Source organism: Agelaius tricolor, unplaced genomic scaffold, assembly GCF_023055355.1.
Source record: "Agelaius tricolor isolate 1412-34295 unplaced genomic scaffold, bAgeTri1.0.p SCAF_70, whole genome shotgun sequence".
Lineage (NCBI taxonomy): Eukaryota > Metazoa > Chordata > Aves > Passeriformes > Icteridae > Agelaius > Agelaius tricolor.
In genome coordinates this window covers 486,352-500,942 of record NW_027269330.1, presented here as the reverse complement: position 1 = coordinate 500,942, position 14,591 = coordinate 486,352, and the positions used below count along the sequence as shown (strand labels likewise).

At 52.8% G+C, this 14,591-nt stretch overlaps 1 protein-coding gene across 2 annotated transcripts in view; it reads left to right on the top strand.

The window, feature by feature from the left end:
- The window catches only part of SNRNP200 (small nuclear ribonucleoprotein U5 subunit 200), a 34,601-nt gene that overhangs the window by 14,767 nt on the left and 5,243 nt on the right, over positions 1-14,591 (top strand). For both annotated transcript variants that reach the window (XM_071417650.1, XM_071417651.1), the window contains exons 18-38: positions 210-320; positions 756-887; positions 1,355-1,543; positions 2,155-2,352; positions 2,758-2,910; positions 3,348-3,428; positions 3,868-3,951; positions 4,594-4,700; positions 4,780-4,898; positions 5,521-5,675; positions 6,361-6,550; positions 7,283-7,456; positions 8,280-8,440; positions 8,999-9,226; positions 9,913-10,104; positions 10,524-10,702; positions 11,291-11,442; positions 11,906-12,014; positions 12,664-12,772; positions 13,086-13,275; positions 13,862-14,026. In XM_071417650.1, coding sequence (XP_071273751.1) covers positions 210-320; positions 756-887; positions 1,355-1,543; positions 2,155-2,352; positions 2,758-2,910; positions 3,348-3,428; positions 3,868-3,951; positions 4,594-4,700; positions 4,780-4,898; positions 5,521-5,675; positions 6,361-6,550; positions 7,283-7,456; positions 8,280-8,440; positions 8,999-9,226; positions 9,913-10,104; positions 10,524-10,702; positions 11,291-11,442; positions 11,906-12,014; positions 12,664-12,772; positions 13,086-13,275; positions 13,862-14,026 — 3,178 coding nt within the window. The remainder of the gene's footprint in view (positions 1-209; positions 321-755; positions 888-1,354; positions 1,544-2,154; positions 2,353-2,757; positions 2,911-3,347; positions 3,429-3,867; positions 3,952-4,593; positions 4,701-4,779; positions 4,899-5,520; positions 5,676-6,360; positions 6,551-7,282; positions 7,457-8,279; positions 8,441-8,998; positions 9,227-9,912; positions 10,105-10,523; positions 10,703-11,290; positions 11,443-11,905; positions 12,015-12,663; positions 12,773-13,085; positions 13,276-13,861; positions 14,027-14,591) is intronic.

Here is a 14,591-nt window from a genome sequence, read left to right as displayed (position 1 = left end):
TTTTATCCGTGGAGGAAGTGGAGAAATTTGGGAAAATTCCCTCAAGGAAAAGTTGGTGGATCCCCCATTCCCAAGAGATTTTATGCCAGGCACGCTGCGACGACTTCTCCACCCTGTCCAACCCCACCCTGTGGTGATCCCAGACTTTTCCTTTGGAATCTTTTTCCCACTTTTTCCCTGAATTTTTTTTGGGATTTGTTTTCCCTCAGAACCTGGAGCTGAAGGATCTCCTCCCCTACGGCTTCGCCATCCACCACGCCGGGATGACGCGCGTCGACCGCACCTTGGTGGAGGATCTCTTCGCCGACAAACACATCCAGGTGGGGGCCCCAATTCCAGAGGAAATTCTGGAATCAAATCCCAGAAAATTTTCATTTGGGATCCTGCTCTGATATGGAAAAAAAAGGGCTTTGCCTCAAGGATGAAATGAGAGATGAAAATGGAGTTTTTTGGGTGGAAAAGGAGATTTTTGGATGGAGAGTTTGGGTGGATCTGGAGGTTCCTGGTTGGATCTGGAGGTTCCTGGTTGGATCTGGAGGTTCCTGGTTGGATCTGGAAGTTCCTGGTTGAATTTGGAGGTTTTTGGTGGATTCGGAAGTTCCTGGGTGGATTTGAAGGTTCCTGCTGGATCTGATCCCTGGTTTTGGATGGATTTGGAGGTTCCTGGGTGGATTTGAAGGTTCCTGCTGGATCTGATCCCTGGTTTTGGATGGATTTGGAGCTTCCTCCTGGATCTGACCCCAGTTTTCCTGCAGGTCCTGGTGTCCACGGCCACGCTGGCCTGGGGCGTGAACCTGCCGGCGCACACGGTGATCATCAAAGGCACACAGGTGTACAGCCCAGAGAAGGGGCGCTGGACAGAGCTGGGGGCGCTGGACATCCTCCAGGTGGGACCTCCAGGAGGACCTTCCTGGCCTCAAATCCCGTCCAACACTCTGGTTTTGGGGTTCTTCCTCGTTCTTCCCGGTGTTGTGGGGTTGGAGAGGAGGGGGGAAAGTTCCTCAAGAATTCCTGGCCCAAACCCACCTGAGATAATCCATCAAGAATTTCTTGCCCAAACCCACCTGAGATATTTCCTCAAGAGTTCCATTCCCAGATCCACCTGAGACAATTCCATGTCCAAACCCATCTGAGATAATTCCTCAAGAATTCCTTGTGAGGACTCTCCTGAGATAATTCCTTGCCCAAGCCCTCCTGAGATAACTCCTCAAGAATTCCATGCCCAGATCCCCCTGAGATATTTCCTCAAGAATTCCATGCCCAGATCCACCTCAGATGACTCCTTGCCCAAACCCAGCTGAGATGATCCCTCAGGAATTCCAAGTTCCCTGAGCTGTTTTTTTCCTGGTTCCAGATGCTGGGCCGTGCTGGGAGGCCCCAGTACGACACGAAAGGTGAAGGAATTCTCATCACTTCCCACGGAGAGCTCCAGTATTACCTGTCCTTGCTCAACCAGCAGCTGCCCATCGAGAGCCAGATGGTGGCCAAGCTCCCGGACATGCTTAACGCCGAGGCCGTGCTCGGGAATGTCCAGAATGCCAAGGTTGGATGAAATTCCTGATTTTCTGTAGGGATTTGTGGCTGTGGTTCTGCTCCCTGAGATAATTCCTTGCCCAAACCCACCTGAGATAATTCCTCAAGAGTCCCATGCCCAATCCCGGGTGAGGATTTTTGGGATTGGGGTGTTTGGGGTGTTCTAGGAAGGGTTTTTGAGGTGGGAATGGAAAATCTGAGGGTGTTTTAGGGTTAATTCCAGAATATTTTCCAAGAGATGTGGGGAAAGGGAATTGGGCACCAGGAAAAGCAGATTTCCTTGGAAATTTATGGCAAGGAAAAGCAGCTTTCCAGGGAAATTGGACACCAGGAAAAGCAGATTTTTTGGGAAATTAAGGACCAGGAAAAGCAGATTTTCTTGGAAATTGGATTCCAGGGATTTTCCCTGGAAAATTCCCTTATTCCTGAAATTCCCAATTTCTGAGGAATCAGGGACAAAGAAAACCAACTCTCCAGGGAAATTTGAACACCAGGAAAGGCAGATTTCCCTGGATTTCCTGGCTCTGTTTTCTGGGATTTTCCTGGGATCAGCTCCACTCTGGAGCTCCCTGGGTGTGCCAGGACATCCCAGGGATCTCTCGGGATTTGGGAATTCCGCAGGATGCGGTGAACTGGCTGGGCTACACCTACCTGTACATCCGGATGCTGCGGTCGCCGACCCTTTACGGCATCTCCCACGATGACCTGAAGGCGGATCCGCTCCTGGAGCAGCGGCGCCTCGACCTCGTCCACACCGCGGCCCTGATGCTCGACAAGAACAACCTGGTCAAGTACGACAAGAAAACCGGGAATTTCCAGGTGGGATGGCAAAAAAAATGGGGATTTTTAGGTGGGAGGGGAAAGAAATGGGGATTTTTAGGTGGGAGGTTGCCATGGGTTTATCCTTGTTATTCCCATTGTCTTCTCCTGGCCATTTTTCTTCCCACCATTCCTGTGGTTTCTCTCAGTTGTTCTGGCTGTTCTCCTGGCCGTTCCCGTGGTTTATGCCAGCCATTCCCATGGTTTATCCCATCTGTTCCTGTGGTTTATCCCAGCAGTTCCCGTGGTTTATCCTGGCCATTCCTGCTGTTCTCCTGGCCATTTTTCTCCCCACCATTCCCGTAGTTTATCCCAGCTGTTCCTGTGGTTTATCCCAACTGTTACCCTGACTGTTCCCGTGGTTTATCCTGACTGTTCCCGCCGTTTTCCCGGCTGTCCCGGCAGGTGACAGAGCTGGGCCGCATTGCTAGCCATTACTACATCACCAACGAGACGGTGCAGACGTACAACCAGCTGCTGAAACCCACCCTGAGCGAGATCGAGCTCTTCCGTGTCTTCTCCCTGTCCTCGGAGTTCCGCAACATCACCGTGCGCGAGGTACGGGAATGGGCAACGTCCGACACCCAACAGCCAACAGCACCCAACAGCCATCACCCAACAGCCATCACCCAACAGCCATCACCCAACAGCCATCACCCAACAGCACCCAACAACCAAACCCACCCAACAACCATCACCTAACAACAGCCATCACCCAACAGCCATCACTAACATGTAACATCCATCAACACCCAACAGCCATCACCCAACAGCACCCAATAACCATCACCCATTGCTCAACACCCAACATCAAACAGCCATCACCCAACAGCCATCAACCATCATTCAACCACACCCAACAGCACCCAGCAACCGTCACCCAACACCCAATGAACATCACCCAACAGCCATCACCCAACAGCACCCAACAACACCCAACAGTACCAGCAGCCATCACACACACAGCACCCATCACCCATCCCTGTTTTCCGCAGGAGGAGAAGCTGGAGCTGCAGAAGCTTCTGGAGCGAGTCCCGATCCCGGTGAAGGAGAGCATCGAGGAGCCCAGTGCCAAGGTGAGCCCTGGTGGGAATTCCCGGTGGGAATTCTGCTCCCTTCCCTCTCTGGGATGTCCTGAATGGGGCTGGGAAACTTGGAGAGATCCAGGAGATCTGTGGGATTGGGGGGAGGATGGAAAGGAGGTGGGAGAAGGGAATTGGGTGCCAGGAAAAGCAGATTTCTTGGGATATTTGGGACCAGGAAAAGGAAATTTCCTTGGAAATTTGGAAACACGAAAAGCAGCTTTCCTTGGAAATTTGGAAACATGAAAAGCAGCTTTCTCAGGAATTTGGAGCCAGGATAAGCAGCTTTCATGGAAAACTAGGAGTCAGGAAAAGGAGGTTTCTTTGGAAATTTGGAACCAGGAAAAGCAGCTTTTTTGGGAAATTGGGGAACAGGAAAAGGAGGTTTCCCTAGGAATTAAGCTCCAGGCGGTTTTTCCATTGCCATTCCCAGATCAACGTCCTGCTCCAGGCCTTCATCTCACAGCTGAAGCTGGAGGGGTTCGCCCTCATGGCCGACATGGTCTACGTCACCCAGGTGAGCCAGGAATTCCCTCAGAATTCCCAGTGGGATTGGTGAGGGCTTGGGATGGAATTCCCAGAGCAGCTGGGATCCCTGGAAGTGTCCAAGGCCAGGTTAGAGCCACCTGGGACAGTGGAAAATGTCCCAACGCATGGTGGAACTTGATGAGCTTTAAGGTTCCTTCCAACCCAAACCATTCCATGATTCCATGTGGAGATTTAGGTGGGATTTTGGGAAGAAATAGTGGATGAGGAGCTGGGATGGAATTCCCAGAAGAGCTGTGGCTGGCCCACCCCTGGAAATGTTCAAGGCCAGATTGGAGTCACCTGGATCCTATGGAAAGGTGTCCCTGCCCATGACAGGAGTGGGAATGGGATGGGATTTAGGATCTCTCCCAACTCAAGCTATTCCATGGTTCCATGTGGAGATTTAGGTGGGATTTTGGGAAGGGAATTTTCCCTGTGAGGGGCTGGGATGGAATTCTCAGAGCAGCTGGGGACCCCTGGAAATGTCCAAGGCCAACGCTGGGTGATGGCACCGGTTTGGGTGACACCAGTTGGGATTTTGGGTCATTCCCACCCCAAACCCTTCCAGGGGGTGGGATGGGAATTTGGGAACGTCCAGGATGTGACCCCAAAACCCTTCCCTGCCCTGCAGTCGGCCGGGAGGCTGATGAGAGCCATCTTTGAGATCGTCCTGAACCGCGGCTGGGCCCAGCTCACCGACAAGACCCTCAACCTCTGCAAGATGATCGACAAGCGCATGTGAGCCCTGATCCTGCAGAATTCCCCCAAATTCCCCCAAATTCCTGCAGTTCCCTGAGCCCCCGGGTTGTCCCCACAGGTGGCAGTCCATGTGTCCCCTGCGCCAGTTCAAGAAGCTGCCCGAGGAGGTGGTGAAGAAGATCGAGAAGAAGAATTTCCCCTTCGAGCGCCTCTACGACCTCAACCACAACGAGATCGGTGCTGAAACGGGGGGGAAATCCCTGAAATTGGGGATGGGGAGGGGTTCGGGATCATGGCATGGGAGAATTTCCTGAATCCAGGTTAAAATCCCCTGAATTCAGGTTAAAATCTCCAAAATTCAGGCTAAAATCCCCCAAATCCGGGCTGGGCACGGGTTTGGGATTGTGGCATGGGAAAAACCCCCAAATCTGGGTTAAAATCCCCCAAATCCTGGATTAGATGGGATTTTGAGAAAAAACATCTTCATTTTGAGGGTGGGGAATTTCTCCAGGATTTCTCCAGGATGGGGGAGTTTTCCTCAGAAATGGGGGTAATTTCTCCAGAATTTTCCCTTCAGAGATGGGCAATTTCTCTAGGATATCCCTTCAGAGATGGGCAATTTCTCTAGGATATCCCCTCAGAAGTGGGGAAATTACTCCATTTCCAGTTGGGGGTTTTCCCTCAGAAATGGGGGGGGTTTTCCCTCAGAAATGGGGGATTTTCCCTCAGAAATTGGATTATTTCTCCAGGAATTTCCCTGATTGTCTGGACCAGCTGCAGAGGCCTCACCCTCCGAATCCCGTTTTTTTTGGGATCCACCCTGACCCCATCCCTTATTTTTTTTTCTCCCCCCTCACAGGAGAGCTGATCCGGATGCCGAAAATGGGGAAAACCATCCATAAATACGTGCACCTGTTCCCGAAGCTGGAGCTGTCCGTGCACCTGCAGCCCATCACGCGCTCCACGCTCAAGGTGGAGCTCACCATCGCGCCCGACTTCCAGTGGGATGAGAAGGTGGGAAAGGGGGGGATTTGGGGTGGGAAAGGGGGTAATCATGAGGGGAAATGGGGGATTTTGGGGTGAGGGAGTGGGAATTGTGAGGGAAAATGTGAGGGAAAATGGGGAATTCTGGGGCTAGGATGTGGAAATCATGAGGGGAAAATGCCCTGATTAGGGGGAAAATGGCATTTATGGGGTTGGGGTGTGGAAATCCTGAGGGGAAAATGGGGAATTCTGGGGGTGGGGTTGAAAATTGTGAGGAAAAATGGGGGGTTTTGGGAATGGGGAGGTGGAAATTGTGAGGGAAAATGGGGGGTTTTGGGGTGGGGGGGTTGAAATTGTGAGGGAAAATGTGAGGGATAATGGGGCTATGATGTGGAAATCATGAGAGGAAAATGCCCTTATGGGAAGGAATAATGGGATTTATTGGGTTGGGATGTGGAAATTGTGAGGGGAAATGGGGGGATTTTGGAGTGGAGGGGTGGAAATCATGAGGGGAAATGAGGAATTGTGAGGTTGGGGTGTGGAAATCATCAGGGAAAATGCCCTGATCACGCAAAACCCAAAAATCTGGGGTCGGTTTTAAAAACCACAGGGCAAAACACAATCCTGGGATGAAAAGGAGCCATTTTGAGGCCGGAGCACTTGGAATTGTGAGGGCTGGAACACGGAATTGAGAATTTTCCCTTTTTTTTCCCAGGTTCATGGCTCCTCCGAGGCCTTCTGGATCCTGGTGGAGGACGTGGACAGCGAGGTGATCCTGCACCACGAATATTTCCTGCTCAAGGCCAAATATGCCCAGGATGAGCACCTGGTGACATTTTTTGTGCCCGTCTTCGAGCCTCTGCCTCCCCAGTATTTCATCCGGGTGGTGTCCGACCGCTGGCTCTGTGAGTGCCCCTTTTCCTGGGTTTATTCATGCTTTTATTCCTGTTTTTTTTTCTGCTTTTATTCCTGGGTTTTTTCCTGCTTTTTTCCCCAGTTTTTTTCTGGGATTTATTCCTATTTTTTCCTGGGCTTTATTCCTGGTTTTTCCTGAGGTTTCTCACGGGTTTTTTGGCTCTGTGAGTGCCTCTTTATTGGGGTTTATTCTGAGTTTTTCCAGGGGTTTATTCCTGGTTTTTCCTGAGGTTTATCCTGGGTTTTTTGGCTCCGTGAGTACCTCTTTATTGGGGTTTATTCTGAGTTTTTCCAGGGGTTTATTCCTGGTTTTTCCTGGGGTTTTTTTACCCCTTTTCCCAGAGCTTTGGGATCTGGTTTTTATTCCCTTCTTCCAGAACTTTGGAGTCTGTTTTTTATCCCTATTCCCAAACCTTTGGAATTCTGAATTTATCCCCTCTCGCAAACCTTTGGAATTTGTCTTTTTCCCTATTCCCAAACCTTTAGAATCTTTTTTTTTTCCCCATTCCCAAAACTTTGCAATCTATTTTTTATCCCTATTCCCAAACCATTGGAATCTGTTTTTTATCCCTATTCCCAAACCTTTGGAATTCTGGGTTTATCCCTTCTCCCAAACCCCCGCAATCCATTTCCCATCCTTCCAACCCCACCCCCGTGGCAGATCCAGATGCCCCTGGCTCCACCCACCTCAAAAAAATTCAGGAATTCTTTCCATCCTCCAGCCTGTGAGACCCAGCTCCCCGTTTCTTTCCGGCACCTGATCCTTCCGGAAAAATACCCGCCGCCCACGGAGCTGCTGGACCTGCAGCCGCTGCCGGTGTCGGCGCTGCGCAACAGCGCCTTCGAGAGCCTCTACCAGGACAAGTTCCCCTTCTTCAACCCCATCCAGACTCAAGGTGAGGCTTCCAGGTCCTCATCCCGCCGGGATTTCCCGGGATTTGGTGGTTTTGGCTGGAATTTTTTTGGGGCGGGGATGGGGAATCGCCGGGTGGATTGTGGGTTTGGGGTTTTGGATGGGTTCAGCAGGTTCTGGAGGTCGTGGTTGGTCCTTCTGCTTGTTCCATGTGGATTTCATCTCTCCCAGAGTTTTGGGGTCTGTGGATGATTCACTATTCCCGGTTTTGGGATCTGTGGTTAATCCTGTATTCCCAGAGTTTTGGGATCCATGGTTTAACCTGTTCCCAAAGTTTTCAGATCCCTGGTTTATCCTCTCGTAGAGTTTTGGGATCTGTGGTTTATTCTGTCCCAGATTTTTGGGATCCATGTATTATCCCTTATTCCCAGAGTTTTGGGATCTGTGGTTTATCCCCATTGCCAGAGTTTTGGGATCTGTGGTTTATCACCTCTCCCAGAGTTTTGGGATCCGTGGTTTATCTCCTCTCCCAAAATTTTGGGATCCATGCTTTATCTCCATTCCCAGACTTTTGGGATCCATGGATTATCCCCTCTCCCAGAGATTTGGGATCCGTGGTTTATCCCCTCTCCCAGACTTTTGGGACTGTGGTTTATCCCCTGTCCCAGAGTATTGGGGTCTGTGCTTTATCCCCTCTCCCAGAGTTTTTGGATCCATGGATTATCCCCTCTCCCAAAACTTCGGGATCAGTGGTTTACCCCTAAAGACATTCCCCAGATCTCTCCCTCCGGCCGGATCCTCACCCCATTCCCAAATTTTTTTTTTATTTTGTTTTTCCCCCCTCCTAAACCCACGGGTTTGCCCAGTGTTCAACACGGTGTACAACAGCGACGACAACGTCTTCGTGGGCGCGCCCACGGGCAGCGGCAAAACCATCTGCGCCGAGTTCGCCATCCTGCGCATGCTCCTGCAGAACTCCGAGGGCCGCTGCGTCTACATCACCCCCATGGAGGCCCTGGCCGAGCAGGTGGGGCCCCGGGAATTCCCTGGGGCTGGGAATTTGCCCCCACCTTCGCCCCTCCGATTCTTCGGGATCCGCTCGGGGTTTGGCCGTCCCTGCTGCTTCCGGGGGCACTTGGGAATCGCTTCAGTTCGGGGGGAGTTTGGAGGGAATTGCCCCAGTTTGGTGGGAATTGCCCCATTTTGAGAGGAATTTGGAGGGAATTGCCCAATTTTGAGGAGAATTTGGTGGGAATGGCCCCAGTTTGAGAGGAGCTTGTTGGGAATTGCCCCAGTTTGGTGGGAAGTGCCCCATTTTGAGAGGAACTTGGAGGGAATTGCCCCAGTTTTGGGATAAGACTGGTCTGGGGGGAATTCCTCAGGAATTTGGCAGGAATTGCCCCAGTTTGAGAGGAATTTGGAGGGAATTGCCCCATTTTGAGGGGAATTTGGTGGGAATTGCCCCAATTTGAGAGGAATTAGATGGGAATCACCCCCATTTTGGAGATTATGCCACCTCTCCTATATGAATCCTGGATAAATCTGTTGGGAACTCCGGATTCGAGGCTACTTCCCATTTCCCCAGGTTTTCATGGATTGGTACGAGAAATTCCAGGAGCGCCTCAACAAGAAGGTGGTGCTGCTCACGGGGGAGACCAGCACGGACCTGAAGCTGCTGGGCAAAGGGAACATCATCATCAGCACCCCAGAAAAGTGGGATATCCTCTCCCGCCGCTGGAAGCAGCGCAAGAACGTCCAGAACGTCAACCTGTTCATCGTGGATGAAGTGCACCTGATCGGGGGCGAGAACGGGGTGAGAGTCCTGGCAGTGGGGTGGGGATGGGTCCGGCCCGGAATGGGAGGTTCCCAGTGGGATTTTGAGTTGTTTTGGAGAAGGTTTTGCTGGTGGGAATTGATCCGATGGGATGAGGTGGGATGGGAGGGTCAGAAGGGGTTTCCATTTCCATGGGGTGTCCTGGATGGATCTCAGCCAGGAGCAGTCCTGATCCCATTCCTGATCCTGATCCCATTCTTGATCCTGCTCCTGATCCCATTCCTGATCTTGCTTCTGATCCCACTCTTGATCCTGCTTCTGATCCTGGTCCTGATCCCATTTCTGATCCTGATCCTGCTCCCGCTCCTGCTCCATCTGTATCTCTCAGGAAGCTCAGGAGGGATTTCCATGGATTCTCCTGACTGGATCCCATTCCCAATCCCATTCCTGATCCCATTTCCCCCACAGCCCGTGCTGGAGGTGATCTGCTCACGCATGCGCTACATCAGGAGGGGTTTCCATGGGTTCTCATGACCTGATCCCATTCCCAATCCCATTCCTGATCCCGTTTATCCCCCCACAGCCCGTGCTGGAGGTGATCTGCTCGTGGATCCCATTCCCAATCCCATTCCCAATCCCGTTTTCCCCCCACAGCCCGTGCTGGAGGTGATCTGCTCGTGGATCCCATTCCCAATCCCATTCCTGATCCCGTTTTCCCCCCACAGCCCGTGCTGGAGGTGATCTGCTCGCGCATGCGCTACATCTCGTCGCAGATCGAGCGGCCGATCCGCATCGTGGCGCTGAGCTCGTCGCTGTCCAACGCCAAGGACGTGGCGCACTGGCTGGGCTGCAGCGCCACCGCCACCTTCAACTTCCACCCCAACGTGCGCCCCGTGCCCCTGGAGCTGCACATCCAGGTAGGGATGGGAATGGCTGGGATTCTTGGAAAAATCTCTTGGGATCATTGGTAATCCTTGGCTGTGATCCGTTGGGATTGTTGGACATTCTTGGCCATGATCCCTTGGGATTGTTGGTAGTGCTTGGCCAGGATCCCTTGGGATTTTGGCCAGTTAATTCTTGGCCATGATTCTTGGCCTAATCATTGGTAATTCTTGGCTTTGACCCCTTGGGATCATTGATAGTTCTTGGCCAGAATCCCTTGGGATCGTTGGTAATTCTTGGCCACGATCCATTGGGATTGAGATTGGCATTGGCCATTGATCACCAATCCAGGGATCAATCATTTCCGTGCCGGAATTACGCGAGTTTTCCAAGATTTCCCACCAGTTTGGCAGGGAATCCTTTGGGATCCATCTGGATTTGGGGTTTTTGGCAGGGTTTCAACATCAGCCACACGCAGACGCGGCTGCTGTCCATGGCCAAGCCCGTGTACCACGCCGTGATGAAGCACTCGCCCAAAAAACCCGTCCTGGTCTTCGTCCCGTCCCGCAAACAGACCCGGCTCACGGCCATCAACATCCTGACCACCTGCGCCTCTGACGTCCAGCGCCACAGGTGGCACCTGGGGGACACCTGGGGACACCACGGGATGGGCTGTGGGGCTGGAGAAGGACCAGGGATGGGGAGTTCCTGAGGGAGATGGGAAAGGGAACACCTGGGGGACACTACAGAGCTGCACAGGGACACCTGGGGACACCATAGGATGGGTTGTGGGGTTGGAGAAGGTCCAGGGTTAGGTTATGGGGTTGGAGGTGGAGATGGGGAATTCCTGAGGGAGATGGGAAATGGGACAGCTGGGGGACACCTGGGGACACCATAGGATGGGTCGTGGGGCTGGAGAATTCCTGAGGGATCTGGGATGGGTTATGGAGTTGGAGAATGTCCAGGGGTGGGATTTGGGGTCCTAGATGGAGATGGGGAATTCCTGAGGGAGCTGAGGGGACTTGGCCTGGAGAAGAAGGGGATCATGGGGTGGGGTTGGATGGAATGGGATTGGGATGAGATTTGGATTGGGATCAGTGGGATTAAGGGGATGGGATCAAAGGAGGTAATGGGTCAAAGGGATGGGATGGGATGGGATGGGATTGTGATTAGGATGGGATGGGAGATCCTGAAGTCTGACCAATTCCCGGGTACCCCCAGGTTCCTGCACTGTGCCGAGAAGGACCTGGTGCCGTACCTGGAGAAGCTGAGCGACCCCACGCTGAAGGAGACGCTGGTGAACGGGGTCGGGTACCTGCACGAGGGGCTCACGGCCATGGAGCGGCGCGTGGTGGAGCAGCTCTTCAGCTCCGGTCAGGGCACAGCGGGGTCGGCGTCGGGATCGGCTGGGATTGATCCTGGGGCTGGGATGGATGGGATGGAATAGAGATCGGGATTGGAATCAGGATTGGGATTGGATGAGATTGGTATCGGGATTGGAATCGGGATCAGGATTGGGATTGGATGAGATTGATTTTAGGGTTGGGATTGATGGGATGGAATGAGATGGAGAGGATAGGATGGGATGGGATAGAGATTGGGATGAGATTGATCTTGGGGTTGGGATGGAATGGGATGGTTGAGAGTAGGATGGGAAGGGATAGAGACTGGGATCGGTATTGGGATCAGGGTGGGATGGATGGGACAGAGACTGGGATTGGATGAATCTCCACCTCCCACCCCCAGAAATTCCGGAATATTCCCCGCCCCCCTCTCCAAGTGCCCCGAGTCCCGGGGTCTCTGTCCCCCCTGACCCCGGTGCCCTCCCGCCCCCAGGAGCCGTGCAGGTGATGGTGGCCTCGCGCAGCCTCTGCTGGGGCATGAACATCTCAGCCCACCTGGTGATCATCATGGACACACAGTACTACAACGGCAAGATCCACGCGTGAGCCCGGCCCCGATCCCTTGGGATGGGATTGGGATGGGATTGGGATGGGATCCATGGGATGGGATGGGGTGAGAGTGATGGGATGGGATTGGGTTTGGGATGGATGGGATGGGATTGGATTGGGGATTGGGATGGGATTGGGTTTGAGGTGGGGTGGGATTGGGTGTGGGATGGGGTAGGATGGGATTGAATTGGGATTGAGGATGGGATTGGGATCCCAGGTGGGATGGATGGATGGATGGATGGATGGATGGATGGATGGATGGGATTGGGATCCCAGGTAGGATAGGATGGATGGGATTGGGATCCCAGGTGGGATAGGATGGATGGGATTGGGATCCCAGGTGGGATAGGATTGGTATCCCAGGGGGGATAGGATGGATGGGATTGGGATCCCAGGTGGGATGGATGGATGGATGGATGGATGGATGGATGGATGGATGGATGGATGGATGGATGGATGGATGGGATTGGGATCCCAGGTAGGATAGGATGGATGGATTGGGATTCCAGGTAGGATAGGATTGGGATCCCAGGTGGGATAGGGTGGATGGGATTGGGATCCCAGGTGGGATAGGGTGGATGGTATTGGCATTGGGATTGGGATGGGGATCCCTGGGGCGCTGCTGACGCCGTGGCCCTGCAGGTACGTGGATTACCCCATCTACGACGTGCTGCAGATGGTCGGCCACGCCAACCGCCCGCTGCAGGACGACGAGGGGCGCTGCGTCATCATGTGCCAGGGCTCCAAGAAGGTGTGCCAAGGGACATGGATGGATCCGGGGCATTCCCGGGATTCCAGCTGGGCTTGGCCGCCTCCAGATGGTGGATGAGCCTCACGAGGGTTGGGGTGGGATCAGTGGGATCAATAGGAATGGATAGGGTGGATGGGGTGGAAATGATGGGATGGGATCCATGGGACAAATGGGATGGGACAGGATCCAAGCCCTCACTCAGGGTTGGGATCACCACGGCGACAGCCCAAACCCACGCCGCACTGGGTGTTCCCACACCATTTTTGGGATGAAATCTTGAATTCTTTCCCTTTTCCTGCCCCTCCTGCCGCAGGATTTCTTCAAGAAGTTCCTGTACGAGCCTCTGCCGGTGGAGTCTCACCTGGACCACTGCATGCACGACCACTTCAACGCCGAGATCGTCACCAAGACCATCGAGAACAAGCAGGACGCCGTGGACTACCTGACCTGGACCTTCCTGTACCGCAGGATGACCCAGAACCCCAACTACTACAACCTGCAAGGTGGGAATGGGGTCTGTGCGCCAGCAGGGAGCTCCTGCAGCCTGGGAACAGCCCCTGGGAAGGTCCTGGGGTGGAAATGGTGCTGGCAATCCCATCTTGTCCCATCATTTCCCATCCCATCCCATGGATCCCATCCTATCCCATCCCTCCATTATCCCATCCCTCCATTATCCCATCCCTCCATTTTCCTATTACCCCATCCCATTTTCCCATTACCCCATTATCTCATTACCCCATTTTCCTATTACCCCATCCCATTATCTCATCCCATTATCCCATTACTCCATCCCATTTTCCCATTACCCCATTATCCTATTACTCCATTTTCCTATTACCCCATCCCATTAGCCCATCCCATTATCTCATCCCATTTTCCCATTACCCCATCCCATTATCCCATCTTCTTATCCCATTAACTCATCCCATTATCCCATGATCCCTTTATCCCACCACATCCCAACCCCATCATTCCCATCCCATCCCTACCCCATCATTCCCATCCATCCCAACCCCATCATTCCATCCCATCATTCCGATCCCGATCCCATCATCCCCCTGACCCCGTGACCCCCCGATCCCGCCGCAGGCGTGTCCCACCGGCACCTGTCGGATCACCTGTCGGAGCTGGTGGAGCAGACCCTCAGCGACCTGGAGCAGTCCAAGTGCATCAGCATCGAGGACGAGATGGACGTGGCGCCGCTCAACCTGGGCATGATCGCTGCCTACTACTACATCAACTACACCACCATAGGTGCCTCAGAGCCACGGGATTCCGCCCTTTTCCCGAAAAATTCCATGGGGTTTGGGGGTTTGAACCCAAAAAATCCATGGGGTTTGGGGGTTTGAACCCAAAAAATCCATGGGGTTTGGGGGTTTGAACCCAAAAAATCCATGGGGTTTGGGGGTTTGAACCCAAAAAATCCATGGGGTTTGGGGGTTTGAACCCAAAAAATCTATGGGTTTGGAGGTTTCACAAAAAATAATCCATGGGTATGGGGGGTTCCACCAAAAAATCCATGAGTTTGGGAGTTCCACCAAAAAATCCATGGGTTTGGGGGTTTTCCCCCAAAAAATCCATGGGTTTGGGGGTTTTCCCCAAAAAAATCCATGGGTTTGGGGGTTTTCCCCTAAAAAATCCATGGGTTTGGGGGTTTTCCCCCCAAAAATATCCATGGGTTTGGGGGTTTTCACCAAAAACATCCATGGGTTTGGGTGTTGTCCCAAAAAAATCCCTACTCGTTTATTTTCCTTCCAGAAAATCCCTGTTTTGGGATTTCCCCCCCAGATTCCCAATTTTTTTGTATTTTCTCCCCCAA